The sequence below is a fragment of the Vanessa cardui genome, chromosome 5 (assembly GCF_905220365.1).
Source record: "Vanessa cardui chromosome 5, ilVanCard2.1, whole genome shotgun sequence".
Lineage (NCBI taxonomy): Eukaryota > Metazoa > Arthropoda > Insecta > Lepidoptera > Nymphalidae > Vanessa > Vanessa cardui.
Genome location: NC_061127.1, coordinates 4,852,529 through 4,869,852, shown reverse-complemented (window position 1 = coordinate 4,869,852; position 17,324 = coordinate 4,852,529). Strand labels below are relative to the sequence as shown.

At 32.5% G+C, this 17,324-nt stretch overlaps 2 protein-coding genes and 1 long non-coding RNA gene across 3 annotated transcripts; 2 read left to right on the top strand and 1 right to left on the bottom strand.

Moving 5' to 3' along the window:
- The first annotated feature begins 3,948 nt into the window (after positions 1-3,948).
- Positions 3,949-7,260, top strand: LOC124530059. Its single transcript, XM_047104046.1, has 6 exons — positions 3,949-4,092; positions 4,318-4,546; positions 5,139-5,380; positions 6,352-6,398; positions 6,470-6,540; positions 7,106-7,260. Exons 2-6 carry the CDS (start codon positions 4,360-4,362, stop codon positions 7,198-7,200), a joined length of 642 nt encoding a protein of 213 aa, XP_046960002.1. The 5' UTR covers positions 3,949-4,092; positions 4,318-4,359; the 3' UTR covers positions 7,201-7,260.
- Positions 7,261-9,284: 2,024 nt separating this feature from the next.
- LOC124529571 lies at positions 9,285-11,630 on the top strand. The gene is made up of 4 exons (XR_006966430.1): positions 9,285-9,506; positions 10,221-10,310; positions 10,562-10,654; positions 11,495-11,630. It is a non-coding gene; the product is annotated as an uncharacterized LOC124529571 (long non-coding RNA).
- Positions 11,631-15,370: 3,740 nt separating this feature from the next.
- LOC124530093 lies at positions 15,371-16,328 on the bottom strand. The gene is made up of 2 exons (XM_047104090.1): positions 16,010-16,328; positions 15,371-15,732 (listed from the first exon to the last, which is right to left on the bottom strand). The coding sequence occupies exons 1-2, from the start codon at positions 16,232-16,234 to the stop codon at positions 15,451-15,453; spliced, it is 507 nt and encodes a 168-aa protein (XP_046960046.1). The 5' UTR covers positions 16,235-16,328; the 3' UTR covers positions 15,371-15,450.
- Positions 16,329-17,324: the final 996 nt, after the last annotated feature.

Sequence of the window (17,324 nt, the reverse complement as noted above, 5' to 3'; positions counted from 1 at the left end):
TCGCGTATGTTGCGGAGCTGAGTCTTCCTGTTAGGGATGATGAATGAGAAATCCACTGAAGTTTGGAATCCAATTCTATTCCTGAGAAAAAGTCATCGTTTCAAGATATCTTATAATTAGGCTTTCTAACATTGGGTAGAGTAAAAACTAAACATTTTGTTTTTTGAGCATTCAAAACTAAATTATTTACTGTAAACCAATTGTGTATCTGTGATAATGCACCGTTCACGTCGTCATAGTCAGTTTTTTTGTCAACCTTTAAAATCTGTGAAGTATCGTCAGCAAACAACACTATATCATAAATACCTTTAACATAGAATGGAAGATCATTTATATATACCAGAAATAGAAAGGGACCCAAAATTGAACCTTGTACAATAGCCGAGCGATAGTGAGACATACAGCGATCTTGAGACATACAGTATTATTTGTGATGGTACTATGTGGCTGCAAGCTACCAGCTATAAAATGAAAGCACTGTTCCCAGTAAATTCATTTTATTATAAATACTATCATTTTATTATTGTAAATATGAAATTTGGTAGGTAGATTTTTATGACATATAGGAAAAATAAAACACAGGAGATAACAAATACAACAACAAAATAATATGATAGAGAGGACATAATTATTCCGATGAAGTTTTATGGGCAGAGCCATTTGTGCTAAGAGCGAAAATGAGAGACCCGATCATATTTACGCAAACCAAATATGAATCCAATTTAGAAATTTTCAAATCGACCAAGTTTTTCGCTGATCCTCCGTGAGATGTGTATACTGTACAACAGTCGTCGGCGTAATCTAGGATAGGAAGTATAAGATTCGTATTTACACATTATAACATATCGGGCATCCGTATATGTATAAGACTTACGAATATTGGAACAAAATAAACGTTGAACTGTTTGTACAGAACAGCGATAGGAAAAGAAAGAGACAACAAACCTAAAGCTGGCAACGTCGCACTTCCAAATACAGTCCATCTTCTGAGGACGCTAAATAATCGATGCCATAGGTAAATTATGATCGATATATCTAGGATGCCTGAAATGTATCATCATGGTGAGGGGTTCAAAAATGTTTGGGCATGACTGAAAGATGAATATCACGAATTTTTTTCATATCGGAAAACAACGTATCCCAAGGACCTGGAAATCAATAAACTAAGCAGTATTCATTAAGACATGTTAATTAAACTAAGGGGAACTTGGGGACGTCGTAATGATGCACCACGTGCATGACGCCAAAAATGTTGTAGGATGTATATATATATATATATATATATATATATATATATATATATATATATATATATATATATAAATTATAAACAAACAACATCTGCGTCAAGACACACAACTTACCTTTAAAAAAAAAAGGCAGGAGATTTGTGGTTGACACGTTGAGATCGCGAATATAATTACGGTGTAATATAATTGTTTTAGAGATTAACCTACTTCCTACTTCTGGTTCTAAAAATATATATTTGTTTTTATGTAATTTTTTTTCATAATTTAAATAATTGATATTTTTATTAAATCTTAGCGATGCATTTTAAGACGATCATAATTTTAATGATAAGTATTTTAATTGTGTAGTATGTACTAAAATCGTACTAAATCTAAATCAATAGTCTATTTTTAAGTAATTTATAAAATGTAATAATAAAAGTTCGGAAACTGAAATAAAACTTGACCCATAAATAAAAATCATAAAGAAACGGGTGAAGCCAAAAACATAATAGATAGGGTCGGTCTCGTTCATAATAGTGAAATAAATCAAAGCGAAGGATCGTCGATCCATCACGAAGGATGCCTGCTGACGCGAGCCGCAAATATTGCGAGTTTATTATGGATTACGGAAAATAGACGGCGAGCATTGCTACGTCGTGGCTTGCTACACACGTGACGTATAAATTAGTTTCATAAGTGTCACATATAATTGAATCTCCTTTTTATTGTGAAAAACGAGGCTCACCTGATGAAAAGTGACTACCACCGCCCATACAACAACAACAGCCTTTAAATTTGTCACTGCTAGGCTAAGGCCTCCTCTTCCTTCGAGGAGAAGGTTTGGAACATATTCCACCACGCTGTTCCGATGCGGTTTGGTGGATTACACATGTGGCAGAATTTCTTTGAAATTAGACACATGCAGGTTTCCTTATGACGTTTTCCTTCACCGCCGAGCACAAGATAAATTATAAAGATAAATTAAGCACATGAATATTCAGTGCTGCTTGCCTGGGTTTGAATATCGGTTAAGATGCACGCGTTCTAACCACTGGGCCATCTCGGCTGCCACACACCACTGCCCATGGACATCCAATCTTTGGGGAGCTTGTATGTTCATTGCCGGCCGTTACGAAATAAGTACGATATTTTCTTGAATGCCGAAAACTGGTTCGACAAAGTGGTTGTTGTTTGAAAATGTCTGAAAAATTTCGCTGTTATGAAGTTTTGGACATATAGGCACGGGCACCTTGGAAATTTTGACGAAATGTTACATCATCAACAGCTCATGTTCTTCCACTGCTTGACATAGGCCTTTCCAATTGCACGCCACTGTGATCGTTCTTGGGCTACGAGATATCCGAAGGTTGAGTTCAGAAGTCGGGATTAATCTAAAAAAATCCTCTGAATATTCCCCGTGAAAAATGCTGCAGAAGATGCAGAATGACATTTGATTAATACGCAAAGCTAGATCAAGCACATTGAATAGGGCTTGTTCGTCGACCTGCTCTGCGTTGGATACGGTCAAATGGAAAAACATCCTTTTTAAAAGTATTTCAAGCTTCTATTCTGAAATTCTACGTTATGTATAGTCAGGTTCGTCCTTTAATAATCAGTATTAAATGTCCCTCCAACGTTCAACATCCAGTCAACATTGAATTCGTCGTAACATTAGTTTCCTCTCCATTTATTTAATATTTCATGACAAGTAATACAGTAGTGTTGTATTTGATATTTATTTTGTGAAAACATTGTTCTCAGGATTCTAATGTAACTTCAAACTTGGCAAGTAATTAACCGCCTATGTAGAGAAGACCTTTATGATGACGTGACGGTAGCAGAATATATTGCAACGAAACTAGCATAGATAAGCCATATGGAAAAACCAGATGCTTACACTTCAAATATTTTTTCATCGTTTGAAATTTATTTGATTTTCATTAATAACTACAAAATGTATAGCTCAGTTCTTTAAATAAATCATTTTTCTTGGTGAATTCTTTATCGTATCTTTTAACTATTTGAAGAAAATATTTTTTAATAAATCAATTTTTTGCTACATTATTAGTTTAAATATGTATATAATTATAGATAAGTTATCCTTTTGTGCGGTTTTTCTTTGTATGTTTTATATAAATACTTTTTCGTAGGAATGACATTTATGAATAAATTTTACTTGGTGGTAGGGTTCTTACAAGAACGTCTGAGTAGGTATGACCCACTCATCATATATTCTGATCCGATTTATATGTGATTGAGCCATTAGAGACACAAGGGACATAATAACTTAGTTCACAAAGTTGGTAGAAGAAATAATTAAAATCTCTTACGGCGCCAATGTCTATGGCCAGTTGTGTGTCATCATTTACCAAGTACCATTAGGCAAAACAACTTTAGAAGCTAAACTTATCTACAATATGCCTTTTGTATATTGGTTTTTATTTGTAATTCCAAATAATAAACATTTAGTTCATACAAAAAATAAATATTTATGTTTTATTATATATTGGCAAACAAGTTTGATTAATGTTTTCGCAAAAAGAAAATTTAACTCAAGAATCCCAAGATAAATCTACACATATTTATATATAATTTAATATTTACTCTATATTTATTAATTTTCTACATTAAAAAAAACATTTCAGTTTATTAGACTTTTATACTAAATTAGATCTATAAATAAGAAGATTTTAAAAAGATTAATGTCAAAATTGAGCATAATATGTCAAAGGAAAAATCATTAACACCTACATATGTTTCGAAATAAAGTGTGAAATTAAAAATTTCAACGTACTATGCGCCCTGTTTTTGGGTATAGAAAATATTCGCAATATTTCAAAAATGTAAAAATAATCGCTTGGTTCGTAACACATTTTTCTTTTTGAATATTTAAAAACGATCACGTTATTTAACCGTTAAAATAAAATGTCACAGAGTATACTAACGCTTTGGTAACATTTTGCAAGATTACGAAGCGCTTTACAATCTCTCTTTGAATCTTAATGGTTTTGTCTAGACTGAGTATTTTTATTTTATCGCTTGAATGAGCGCTTGATATACCTCAAATATTTCCTTCTGCTTTCAGGTATATGTATTACATGTTTTAGTGGTACCGAAATTTTCTCAAATGTGTTCAAACAGAGCGCTTGCTGACAGCTTAGAATGTTGTATGGACGATTTGGTCGAGTGTTTCGAAGACTTTGTAAAAAAATCACTTTTTGTAATATCCTTTGGACTTTGTTTAATAATCGCAATGCTTGCGTACATACTCAAAGTGGTCCAAGAACGTCCGCCTATACAAAGTATTATCGCAGGTTAATTTATATTTAAATTTATAACAATATTCTTAACAGCTTAGTTGAAAAACGTAGTGAATTTAAATTAAATTTACGACTGTCCTGTATTAATAAATGAATTCATTTATTAAAGCCAATGGCACTCGGGATAATTTAAGGATTATAACGATACCGTACGATTAGGTACATACTACGACTATGGGATCTTCCACCGCCAAATGACAAAACTTTGTATTGTTATTTTATTTGTTCCGTTTTGAATTATATGCAAATTAGTGCATCAGTCAAAAGGAACTGAAGAAGCGCCTTTAAGAAAGCACTATGGCACCCAAGCTTAAGCTAAGGAAGTGCATTGGCGATGTCAGGAATGCTTACTATTTCTAACTATGCTAATGTGTTTGAATTGTGGCGATAACTTAATATGTGGTGTATCATGTTGATGGACCTTTTGTCCTTACACCTTCTTATACTATAAAAATATACAAAACCTTTTTTTTAACTTTATTAGAAACATTACACTCCTTTTTAAACACTCGTTAAAAATGTTTACTGCATGTAAATCATGAAAGCTACCTTAATGTATTTAAAGAAACAGATCACGTTGTTACAGAAGATGTAGCCAACGCTCAATATGACATCAGAAAAATGGAACAAAAAGACGATGAAACATTTTTAAAAGACAATTTTTTTAGTAAATATTCAGAGAAGGATAAACAAAAGGACGATATATTATTTCCTAGCGAGAGCTATGTTCAGACATCAACAGCTGTCAATACAAATCCAAGACTTCAAACTATGCCAAGTTACGACGAACGAGTTTTAAGGGAAATTGGTTTCTCTTCATGCTCCAAGGTAAGTCTATGGATGAAAATAAGCCATACTTGGTGGTAGGGCTCTGTGCTAGCCCGTCTGTATAGGTACCACCCACTCATCAGTTATTCTTCCGCCAAATAACAGTACTCACTATTTTTGTGTTTGGTTTGTTGTGAATGAGCCAGTGTAACTTATATGTACTTGTCTCTTAGTTCCCAAGGTTGGTGGCACATTGACAATGTAAAGAATAGTTAACATTTCTTACAGCGTCATTGTCTATGGGTGATGGTGACCACTTACCATTCGGTGACCCATATGCTCGTCCGCCAACCTATACCATAATAAAAAACACAACCATTTTTATGTGTGAGAGTTTCGCTTATTTTGAGTTACTGTATATAATGGTGAAATTTTAAAATATTAGAACACGTACACTGAACTAAACTAAAGTTGGCTTATTGAAATTAAGATCAGCAATATCATAATCCTTACGCTTTTCTCGTTCACTGGTTGTTACTATTGTTAGGATAATGCATGTATTAAAAGATTTTCTAAGACATGCACCAACATGTTGCATTCAAGTGTTATTTTTTGCTATACATACGTGAGGAAAGTGCTCTGTGCAAGCTCGTCTGGGTACCTACCCATGGTACCTACCATCCACAGATATTCTAGCGCCAAATAGTTGTTGTCAGTATTGTTGTATTCCATTTTGAGCCATGTGACTTCAGGCACAAGGGACGTAGCATCATAGTACCCACAGTAGGTGACACATTAGCGATGTAAGGAATTATTAATATTTCTATATGAATAAGCGGTGGTGAACTCTTAACACCAGGTGGACATTTTACTCAAAACAAAAAGTCTTTATTTTTTCTAGTCTTTGTGTAATTAATAAACATTTTATTTGAATAGCAGGATCAGCAATATTCAAACACGATGATAAAAGATGTATATGCATCCAATGGTATGAAATGGAAAGAGCAATGAAATCTAATTATTTTTTTCAGTCTGGCTGCAAGAGACGGCTTAGTAATAACAGCGATGTCCCTTCACGGTACGTCATCTTGTCTTATTGTACGTTTCTCATGAATATCAATAAGATATATTCATATCAAAATCTTCCAGAGTACCGATACCAAATTTGACGTCATCACCTCCGAAGTACAAGTCAATACACTCAATACTTTTAAGTAAACGTAAGTACACATACATTTTGATATTAGTAATGTAGTTTTTAATTTATGTACATAGATTTTTCGAATTTGAAATATTAATTTAATATTTATAAAAGATGACCGACCGACGGTTAAAACGACTATCTCATTTTAAATTGATGACAAAAAATCATTACATAAGAGATTAAAAACATTTATGATTATTTACAACATTCTAAAAAGGTGCTTAAAAATTTTTACAGGCCACAAAGTACACACCTTTTACTCAGAAAACATATTTCAGAATAATAATAATATTAAGTATTTTTACTGTCTTCGGTAAATTATATAAAATAGAATTCCATTAGAACAAATTCAGATGTCAAAGCAGCACACGATCGCAAAATGTCAGACTATATAATTCTATTATCTATGATAACTAAAACGTATGTATGTATAAAGGCTACACGCAAACAAAATAGCGTATCATCCTTAGTCGGTTGTTAACAATTCACTAGTGAGATACGTTCACTACGTAGAGAATAACACTGCTGGGTCTAATTAGTTTCCTAGTTTCTAGACTAGTCATTAAATATCTTGTTCACAGATAATATATCGTCGTCCCAGTTGTGTTCAAAAACTAAACGAGGTTCCAGCTGTTCGATTTGTAGCAACAACGATGGTGATACACAATCTCGTTGATAAAATCTTTAATAAAAAAGTTATGATGTGTTTTGACCTCAAGTTGTGACGTGTTGTATGTTCGATGCTTTAAAATTGTTGTATGCAAATTATACTAAGTTTAAAAATGGATATGAAATTTTATTTTATATTTTATTATAATATTTATATATTCAGTTTTCAACTTCATAAAAAGAGTGATACATGATCGAAATCTTTTTAGAAAGCGATTGTAAAAATTTTCATATTCTACTGGCATATAACAATACTTAGGTACAGTGTTCCGATAAATTATACATAACCTAGTATGACAACAGGTACAACTTTGGAAAGGATTGCTAACCAGAAATCTTAAAGTGGTCGCTTAAACTCACCATAATGTGGCCCATTCACTATTCTCTTTACATATCTAAAAAACAAAAACGTTTATTCTTTTAATGTAGATCCTATATATTTTCTGTTTATTTATTCTGTCAACGTCAGACAGCTTCGTAGTTCATATAAAACCTTTTTTAACTCAGTATGTTATTTCTTAATAAAAAATAATAGTTACAATTGGAAATTCGAAACAAAACGAGGCATTAAGAAAAGTGGGCACTTAGTCACCAAAGTAAAGGTCCCTGAGAGAATTCTGTAAACGTCATTTTCTGGGTGTAGTTTTCAGGGCTATTTCTCATAATAGTTCTGCAATCTAGTCAATGGCCGTTCGCCGGTCCAAAGTAAATATTTTTCAGCTTTCCACATCATTTCAATGCAGTTCCCCACACAATAGCCGACAAAATGGATGTCCATAAATATGTTGAAATGTACTCCGCTTTGTAAAAATATTTTTTTCTATTATATCATTTTATCCGAAGTCCACTAAAATGAGGTTGATATTAAATGTTTTATTGAATTAATATATTTTTAGCCTTTTGACGTCATCGTGCTTATATAGCTCAATAAATTAAATTAAAAATGCTTTTAACGCTTACCCAGATGCACTTTTATAAAGCCTACTGAAACCAACAAGAATAATACTTACCAGTAGATAATACACAACGAGAATGTAGAAGAAGACAACGGTACAGCAAAAGACCTTAAAATAAATCTAAGCTAAATTAATACAATTTTTATGTTACTAGAAATTTAAAATTTTTGTTTTCTTAAACTATAACTTGCTGCCTTACTTCAGGTTTAACGGTTTCTGCAATCTGTCACAATTTAAGTTATAATTATCTGTATAACTAGCACAAAAGATTCTGCCTAAGAAAGATGTCATAAATCTTATACTTCAAAAATATTTTAACTTTCTAAAGACAATATAAATATTGTCGGCATAGAATCACAAAATTAGCAGGATGATTTAACTTATAAAACATACAATAGTATAATAATTATAATGGTAAATTTTATACAATATACACTTTATGATTAAATATAAGATGTTAATTTAAAAATGGCGAAACGACGCATTTTTAACGGTAAGTCTGAAATATTCATTTATATAACCATCGAGAATACAAAACAATATTTTCCAATGTTATTTATTTATTTATTTTATGGAATAGGTTGGCGGACGAGCATGTGGGCCACCTGAGGCTAAGTGGTCACTATCACCTATAGACAATGACGCTGTAAGAAATATTACCTATTCCTTACATCGTCAATGCGCCACCAACCTTGGGAACTAAGATGCTATGTCCCTTGTGCCTGTAGTTACACTGGCTCACTCACCCTTCAAACTGGAACACAACAATACTGCGTACTGTTGTCTACCTACCATCAAATATATTACAATTAAATATATTAAAAGTAATTAAAGTTATTCACATGTTATTTACAAAACACTTTTTACAATATACGTAAGACTAAAACCGTACGATTTATATTCGGGTAAGCTCTTGATTGCACTATTATTTACATATTTATTTGAATCTCTAACAGTTGTATATAACATAACATATATCCCACATATACCTATCAACTTCACCTAAAAATGTACATCCCCGTCCAAATCATTACTAACACAGTTTACACAGTATATAATCATCAGTATTTTCGTGAAAGTAATTTAACAATTTATGTAAGTTATGAAGACTGCATCTTGGAACTTTTTAGGTGTGTACGTAAACTCGCCTTGTTGCAAAGCCAATCCAAGCGGCAAAGATCACGACCGAACGTCATTAATTCAAAATGGCCTAAAATATCTTCAATGCAATTGTGTTTCTGTTGTAACTTTTGCCGTCGTTATCGCTTTTTTTTTCCTCCTTCCTACTTATAACAAAACAAATGAATATAAAACCAATGAATTGTATGAAATGAAGAAAATTCTGCAAATAATGACGGTAATTTTTATTCTTTTTATGACGATAACTTATTCTTGGTAGTTGTAGCTTGGTAAATGATTTTTTACAGCATAGGTAGGTAAAAATAGGCTACCTGATGGTATGCAGTCACTGCTACCCGTATACATTGGTACCTTAATAAATTTTGGCCATTTCTTGGCCATAGCGCTACCAACCGTTCCAAGGTTATCATATTAATTCCCGTTTACTGTAAAAACGATTCGTTTTACTTAAATATAGCAAAATTATCTACGCAGACGACTTTTTCTTGCTACTTAACTTCTACAGAAGGCTGCAAATAACGGATAGTATGATAATATCAATGAAGTAATCTTACTAACCGTAAGCGTAAGGAAAACGAACTCTTCTAAAGCTCATCATCAAACTTAAATCGACGATTTCGTTAGAGTTGATATGTCAGACTAAAAAATAAATTACTTGTAAATTGTTTCACTACTTTGAACGAAATGAGTAATGCAATACATACGATTTGTAATTAATAAAAGTGAAAATATATACATCGAACTTATTATATACACTATTTATAAAAAGTAGGCCTTTATATTTCGAGCCCGCATTGTATATTGAATTTAAGCAGGGTTTTTAATCCGTATTAAATTTCAATATTTATTTTGTGAAATCGTCCGACTGTGGATAAGTGCGAGTGAAATATACAATTATAAAACATATATTTTTTTGTTACGCATGTAAAAGTGTGCATGTCATGTCTGCGATAAACCAGCCGAGGTACCTATGTGGAAAAAACTAGTGGATCTTCAACATAGATCACAGATTCTAATCTAGGTAATCCACGGAGTTTTAATTGTTCTAATATAAGATTTACAGTCATTTGTTTTATGCTCAGCGGTGAAGGCAACCAAAGTAAATAAGATCGGTTGTATAGCAAAATATCCTGACACATGTACTTACGTATATCGAGCACACATTGAAGCAACGTTTTGGAATAAGATTCGATCCATTAATAGACAGCTTTTTGGCAAGCTTTTGTATTACATTTTCTCCTTACCCTTTTTAAAATGTACTAATATCAATAGGAGGAAGTAACGCGTGCTGAAGTAGCATGTCTGGCTGCTGCGGAAGACCTTTGTAGCTTACGTAGCTCGATTCATGACGAACAAACGCTAACAGTCAGTATTTTATATATTATCATCGTGCCGTAATCATACAAGTTTTTTTAATGTTGCAGGAGGCAAGCGAGCAGGAGGCTCACCTGATGGAAAGTGATAACCACCGCCCATGGACATATGATCTCTTTTCTCGAGTCGTACCGGTTCGTAAAAACCGCCGGCGAAAGCTGGTTTCACAGAGTTGTTGTGCGAGGTAAAAAATGTCTTAAAAATAGCGCTGTTGTGGATTTTCGGACATCCAGGTGGTGCGGTGGTTTTTTTTTATGGCATAGGTGGCAAACGAGCAGGAGGCTCACCTGATGGTGACTACCACCGCCCATGGACATCTGCAACACGAGGGGGCTTGCAGGTGCGTTGCCGGCCTTTTTAGAAAGATGTACGCTCTTTTCTTGGAGGTTCCCATGTCGTATCGGTTCGGAAAAACCGCTGACGAAAGCTGGTTCCACAAATGTGAAATGTTCTAGAACATTCATAATGTTTAACAAGATAACCTTTGTAACTCTTATGTCGGTATGGGAACTACAGTCCCAAAAAAACTTAACAAGACAAAAACAATCGTTCTTTTTTTAAATATATAAATATACGAGAAAACTTTGATGGTCCTTAAGGTTGTCCAACCACCATCACCGATATAAATATAAACATCAAAATCGTCACAAATCAGACAATTATTACTAAAAAAAATAAGGCTTAAAACGATGTGATCGTGACCTAATTTTTCATTTAACAGCTAAATTACCTCTTTTATCCGTAAATCGCTATGTAAAGTCAAGGCACGATTACCAAATAATTTACATATTTCAAAACATTTACTGAATCATAATCGCAGTCATTTCGCAGACAAAGGAGGTACGAGACCTGTCAATTTCTACAAGCCCCGGATTACTCTCGAATCGATCGGAGCCCGTTCAAGTTGAAACGAAAATCAGTTGCTTTCGCCATGTCCTCTCCCTCCAAAGAAACATCTCGAAAAAGGTTAGGCACATGTATAACAAAAGGCGCTTAGATTGACACATGGTGCACGCGTACATGATAATGTACGCTAATGGAAGTTCTTTTGTGAATTTTATACCTATAAATATTAATAGCAAACAGACGGGAATATATTTCTTATGACTTTGAACAGTCTTTGGCATTTTCATCGCTTTTAAGTATTTGCTTCACCCTAACCACAAATGTAAGGAGTTTGGGAATGGGTACCAAATAAATACATTTATCTTGTCTGAGGTATAGTCAAAATAGATAGATAAATTGTTTTTACGAGATAGCTAAATTTAGACTTTATGTCACGTTATAAAGGTTGTAAACGACATCCTTCTGTATGTAACCTTATTATAATGAAGACACTGAACCGATCGTAAGAAAATGCGATATAGACGTAGAAAGTTTTTACTAATACGTCTTACACCAGCTGCGGAACAGGCTGGACTAGTCCAAAAATATAAGGTCACGCTCAGTGTGATTCCATATCACGAGCGAGCTATTTTTGGAATATATTTTTAAGGACAAGATCAGATATGAAGTTACCTAAGGCAACATAGCTTGAATGATATGTAGACTGGACTAATAGTGGACTGGTCATATAGGGCGGAGGACTGGTGGCGGTGGTAGCAAACAAAACCTATACCCGCGGAATGGCAAACGAAGAATAGAAAACTAACCAAAGGTTGACAGATGACCGAAAGGAGTCCGGTGACTGGATGCGGAAGGTGTGAACCGGGAACTATGGGATGTTTTTAAGCCAAACTGCTGGACATAGTCTACTGGCCTAGTTCGCCTACATTCAGACCGTAATTTGTTCACGAATCAATAATGTATACCGTAGATAATTTACGAATTCGACCAATGATATGACGTCAATTAATTCCCAATATCAATGTCGGTGGTTGATTATGTACGTGTTTTTCCTCTTGTGATTGGAGTAGGTTATAGATGAAATATGTTTAAATGCTCCATAAAAACACAACAAAATATTCTTTATTTAAGTCGGCTCATAGTAGAGCTCAGTCACGTTGCGGTCTTGAGTTAAATGTAAAAAAAAAATGTAAATGTAAAAAAAAAAATGTTTGCAAAGTAGTAAAAACTTAGGAGTTACTCCATCATTTTAATTACAGAATATGTCAGTAAAGTACAACTCAATTTTTACACTTTATTTAAACACTAAATAAATTTAAATATCGACATAAACTCACTGTTATATTTTTAGACATATTTTGCTTTTTCCACGAAAACTTAATACGATACGAATGCCAAAATGTAGGCATTTCGGAATTGAAATTATAAATAGAGAAATATTGCGATATATTTTTTCAGGAAATCCCTATAACGTCGCTTATATACACCGACTTTTTCGACTCTTGAAAATGTTGCGAAGTGGAAAAATTCAAGTACGAAAAACGCTCAATATCAAAAATAAATATGTATCTAAAAAAGAAAAACTCGTTTTATTTAAATAGTAATTCTCTTTGACATGATATTGGTCATTGATAAACACAAATAGTCCAACTGTAAAGCCCATTACTCATTACCTTATCTCTTATTTTTTTCATTGTGTAATGAGCTTTAGATGTTTAATCTATATAACCGTTGTTATCCATGTGACATATTATATAGATCCTTAATGGTTCTCAAACGATCTCTTTCTAGTTTTCTTATTCGAATGTCACATTGTCAATATCACTTAACATAGCAGAAATGCGTTGAATAAGAAGATATCTTTGATAATTTGCCTAATCACGTTAACAATATAGAAGCAGAAGAATATAGAAATGCAGAAGAATTGAAATATAGTAAATTTTGAAATAGCTAACAATTAAAAATGGTATAAATGGATGAGAGTAAAATTAAAACAATAATATGAAATAGAATCTAAAAACGAAAATGCCTGTCGTTCGTCAAAAGTCTCTTGAAAGTTCGCCGTTAGAGACGGCTTTATTTTTTACAATTGTCACTTTAACAGGGGTTCTAGCCGCACACTTTTGGAAGCGATATGCAATACACAACGAAATTTCTAACATGAAAAATAATTTACATCGTCTCAAGGTAAGCTTTCAATTTAAATGACTTAATGAACAATTAATATAAAAGATATAAACATTATAAACAACACAGAATAAAAATATGTTATCAGTTAGATCCGTTAAATGACCATGTATTCCATTGTAAGAGGAACGCAGAGGTGATGATAATGAAATAATGTTTTCAATAGATTATTATGTTTATTAAACACCTTTAACTTCCTATATGTTTTAGGAAACAATAAACGACATAGGATTTGCATATGACAAATTACAAAGTGAGCTATTTGATTTAACAGTAATGAATGAGACGGAAGAAATCTTCAATAAAAACAACGAAATCATTTGCAAAAGAAAACCAAGCTTAAATAAAAGTCTCCTAAGAAATCAGCAACAGTTTAGATTAATAAAACAAAAATTGCATGAAATAGAAATAAGTAGTTATAAATGTGACGAATGAAAAATTCGATTTATTATTTATTTAACAGTTTAAAATATATTAATAAATAATACCCTGAATAACAACGTAATAAATTATCTAATTTTACTCTTTCCGTTACTCTGCCTAATAATCACAAGAAGAAATCAGATAATGGGAAAAGATTGATAGAATATACATCGAATACATATGACGTTCTTATCGTATTTAAATTACCCTAAACTTGTGGAACTTTTTTCACGAAATTTGATTAACTTCACACCTATGACACATTTCCTTTCAAATTTTATGAACTACTCCTGTTATGTCAAAAATATTTGTAATAATTTTTTTTTTCACTTTTTAATTCACGTTTGCAAGTCCGTCAGTTTTGGCACAATTCTTTGACAGATATTTTACCACCTAACAATAGTATTCAGTATGGTTGTGTGTAGATTTGAAGGGTAAGCGAGCTAGTGTAACTACAGCCATAATGGACATAACGTCTTTGTTCCCAAGGTTGGTAGCGCATTGGCGATGTAAGGAATTGTTAATGATTCTTGCCATTATGAATGGTCGGTGGTGACCACTTTCCATAGTCCACCAACCTTCCTACCTACAACATAAAAAGTCTACATTTAAAGTTAATGAAGGAGCTTATTGAAAAACACAGATACTTCTTGAATGTTATAGCTGACACGTATTGCTGTGGCTACGTTACTTTAATGTAGTTTAGGCAAAACTTCTCCAAGCCCGCGGAACACGAACCAGCCCTTCATTTCAAAGTAACCAGCGACTTTTGTACGTACTTTCGAAAAAACAGCAACTATTATTTTGATATAAATTATTTGTCGGCTACGGTTTCTCTCTCGCGTTTTAGGTTTTGGTGTTTGGTCGTCAAGCGTTGGAAATAAAAAGTAGCCTTTGTTGTATTAGCCTTGAGATACAAGCTTCCTTCATATCAAATATAATCAAATTCGATTTAATGGTTTGGTTAGACAGACAGACAAAGTTACATTGTTTGTGTATAATATTGGTATAGTTAGTACATTACACCACCTTCTCCAAAATGTGCTGCATCGTCTGGTAAAATTCTTATGTAAAATTTTTGCCATTACGAATTGGGTACAAATGAAACGTTCCTTAGTATTGAAAGCTACTAAATATATGCGGCTATTTTCCATAAATTAGATTCAAGAAATAGGTTTTGATTGTTTCGTTGAAAACAAGCGTAATCATAATTATACAATGTTTTAACATTTAGATTAAAACTCATTTTGGTCATAAATAATATCTATTTGCACAAATAATTAAAATATACCAAAACTTGCAATTCGTAATTCAATATAGACCTTTTCTAGTCAATCCTCCTGTTTATTTTTTCTTCGTGTTGGACCTTTTTTTGTTGAGTTACCAGATTCTGAACCTTTTACAGACGTTTTTTCAGGTGTATTAAGAAATACATCTACATTAGGTAAAGGTAAATGCGTTTTAGGATTCCAAGCGTAATCACCTCTTTCCATTGTGTTTGCTAAAACTTCTAAAACTTCAATTTGCCCTTCAATTTTTGGCAGTTCGAATGAAATTTTTTGTAATGTTTTTTCCAAATCGGCATAAGAATTTTTGATGTGGGTAATGTTATCCTGAAAAATTAAATTTAATAATCCTCTTTTAATCTAAAACGCTTTTGGTATTAATAGCTTAAATAATTTCATAGATTATAAAACAAATTCAAAGAGTTTGTGATTCTGTTTTATGTAAGGTCAATATAATTCAAAGCATGACCTCTTTTTGGTAATATAGTATACCTATGGCATAACACTAAATCTCTGGATTATTTATGATACAATTTAACAAAATTAATTAAAAGTAAAATTAAAGGAGTTCCGGAAAATTATCCAAATAAAATATATTTCTTACCGTGATATCATGGATTCCTCTTGTTAAGTTATAGATGTCACATTTCTTGCTACATATGTTGCAATGATAGTCAAGCATCAAGTACACGATCACTAATAGACTTGTCATTATAAAGAAGTTAGAGAAACTGGTGAGAAATGATTGTTTTGGCCGATGCACAGGGAACGGCATAGGTGCACGAGCTCGCCCTCTTCCTCTACGATTTCTTCGATTGTGGTAGTCCATGTTTTACTTTCACGTTTTTTTTTTATATTTTTAATATTGATTATGTAATTTTTTTACATAGTAGTTTTGATGACAAACGCTTTAATTTTATGTAGGAATTTTATATATTTAAAATAATAAATTTAGCGCTCCATGACTGTCGGCTTGTAATAGTGATAAATGAGTGAGTGAATTATGAAAAAATATCTACTAATGTCATGTTCATTTTAAAAAAAGTTTTTATATGAGCATGAGTTTTACTAGTACGAAGTCTGATCGGGCACTTGCCCGGTACGCATATATTACATACTTATGTAATATGGTACGCATATTACATACTTATGTAATATGCGTACCTAATATTACCTATATATCGAGAAGGCTGAAGGATCGATATAGATTCATAGGAAGATCATCTCGTGCTAATTGAGAAAATTTCGCCATTTGGAAATGTTTTTGACAATTTTAGCCTTGTATAGAACTAAGTACCTATACATATAAAACTTCTACATCCAATCTAATTTTACATAATACGTATACCATAAATAAACAAGGTTTTGGTTGTTGAGAACCAAATTAGGATTTTTGTTAATTGAATATTCAGACCTTCATGCATTCACATGCTTTCAGGGTCTATCTGAGGGGTAAATATACCTAGTAAAGAAAAAAGTATTAAGGTATAGTATATAATGTAATAATAATGTATGTAATAAGTATGTATACAATCAGCAAGGTAGTAAGAGATATAAATATAACAGATATCCACTCTCAAAAGTTTATTTTCAACTTTTACTGAGATTGTTAATGCTATCCATTAAAAACATATAAAACCTCTTTGGCTTAAAATATATTATTCTAGTTTATAGTTTTTATGTGAATTGATTCTTTGCCATCTCTTAAAATATCTCGGAACCTTCAAATATGAATGAACATAGGAGTAAAACTTTTCAAAGGTTCTACTTTACAAGGTAATGTGTAATCACTTCAATAGATGGCGCTTGTACCAAATTAAAATTTGTTTATGTCAATGCATTGAAATAATTTGTTAGGCAATGTTAGTCTTTGCATGTGTTTATATTTTGTATATGTTACTACTTTTTAAAGTTATTAT

Bases quoted from the DNA above. Each gene is read 5' to 3' on its own strand.
- LOC124530059 (XM_047104046.1), top strand. From the start codon at position 4,360: ATGTGTTCAAACAGAGCGCTTGCTGACAGCTTAGAATGTTGTATGGAC. The intron at 5,381-6,351 runs GTAAGTCTATGG...TATTTTTTTCAG, and splicing joins GTTTCTCTTCATGCTCCAAG to TCTGGCTGCAAGAGACGGCT. The intron at 6,399-6,469 runs GTACGTCATCTT...AAAATCTTCCAG, and splicing joins AACAGCGATGTCCCTTCACG to AGTACCGATACCAAATTTGA.
- LOC124530093 (XM_047104090.1), bottom strand. From the start codon at position 16,234: ATGGACTACCACAATCGAAGAAATCGTAGAGGAAGAGGGCGAGCTCGT. The intron at 15,733-16,009 runs GTAAGAAATATA...TTAATTTTTCAG, and splicing joins GAGGAATCCATGATATCACG to GATAACATTACCCACATCAA.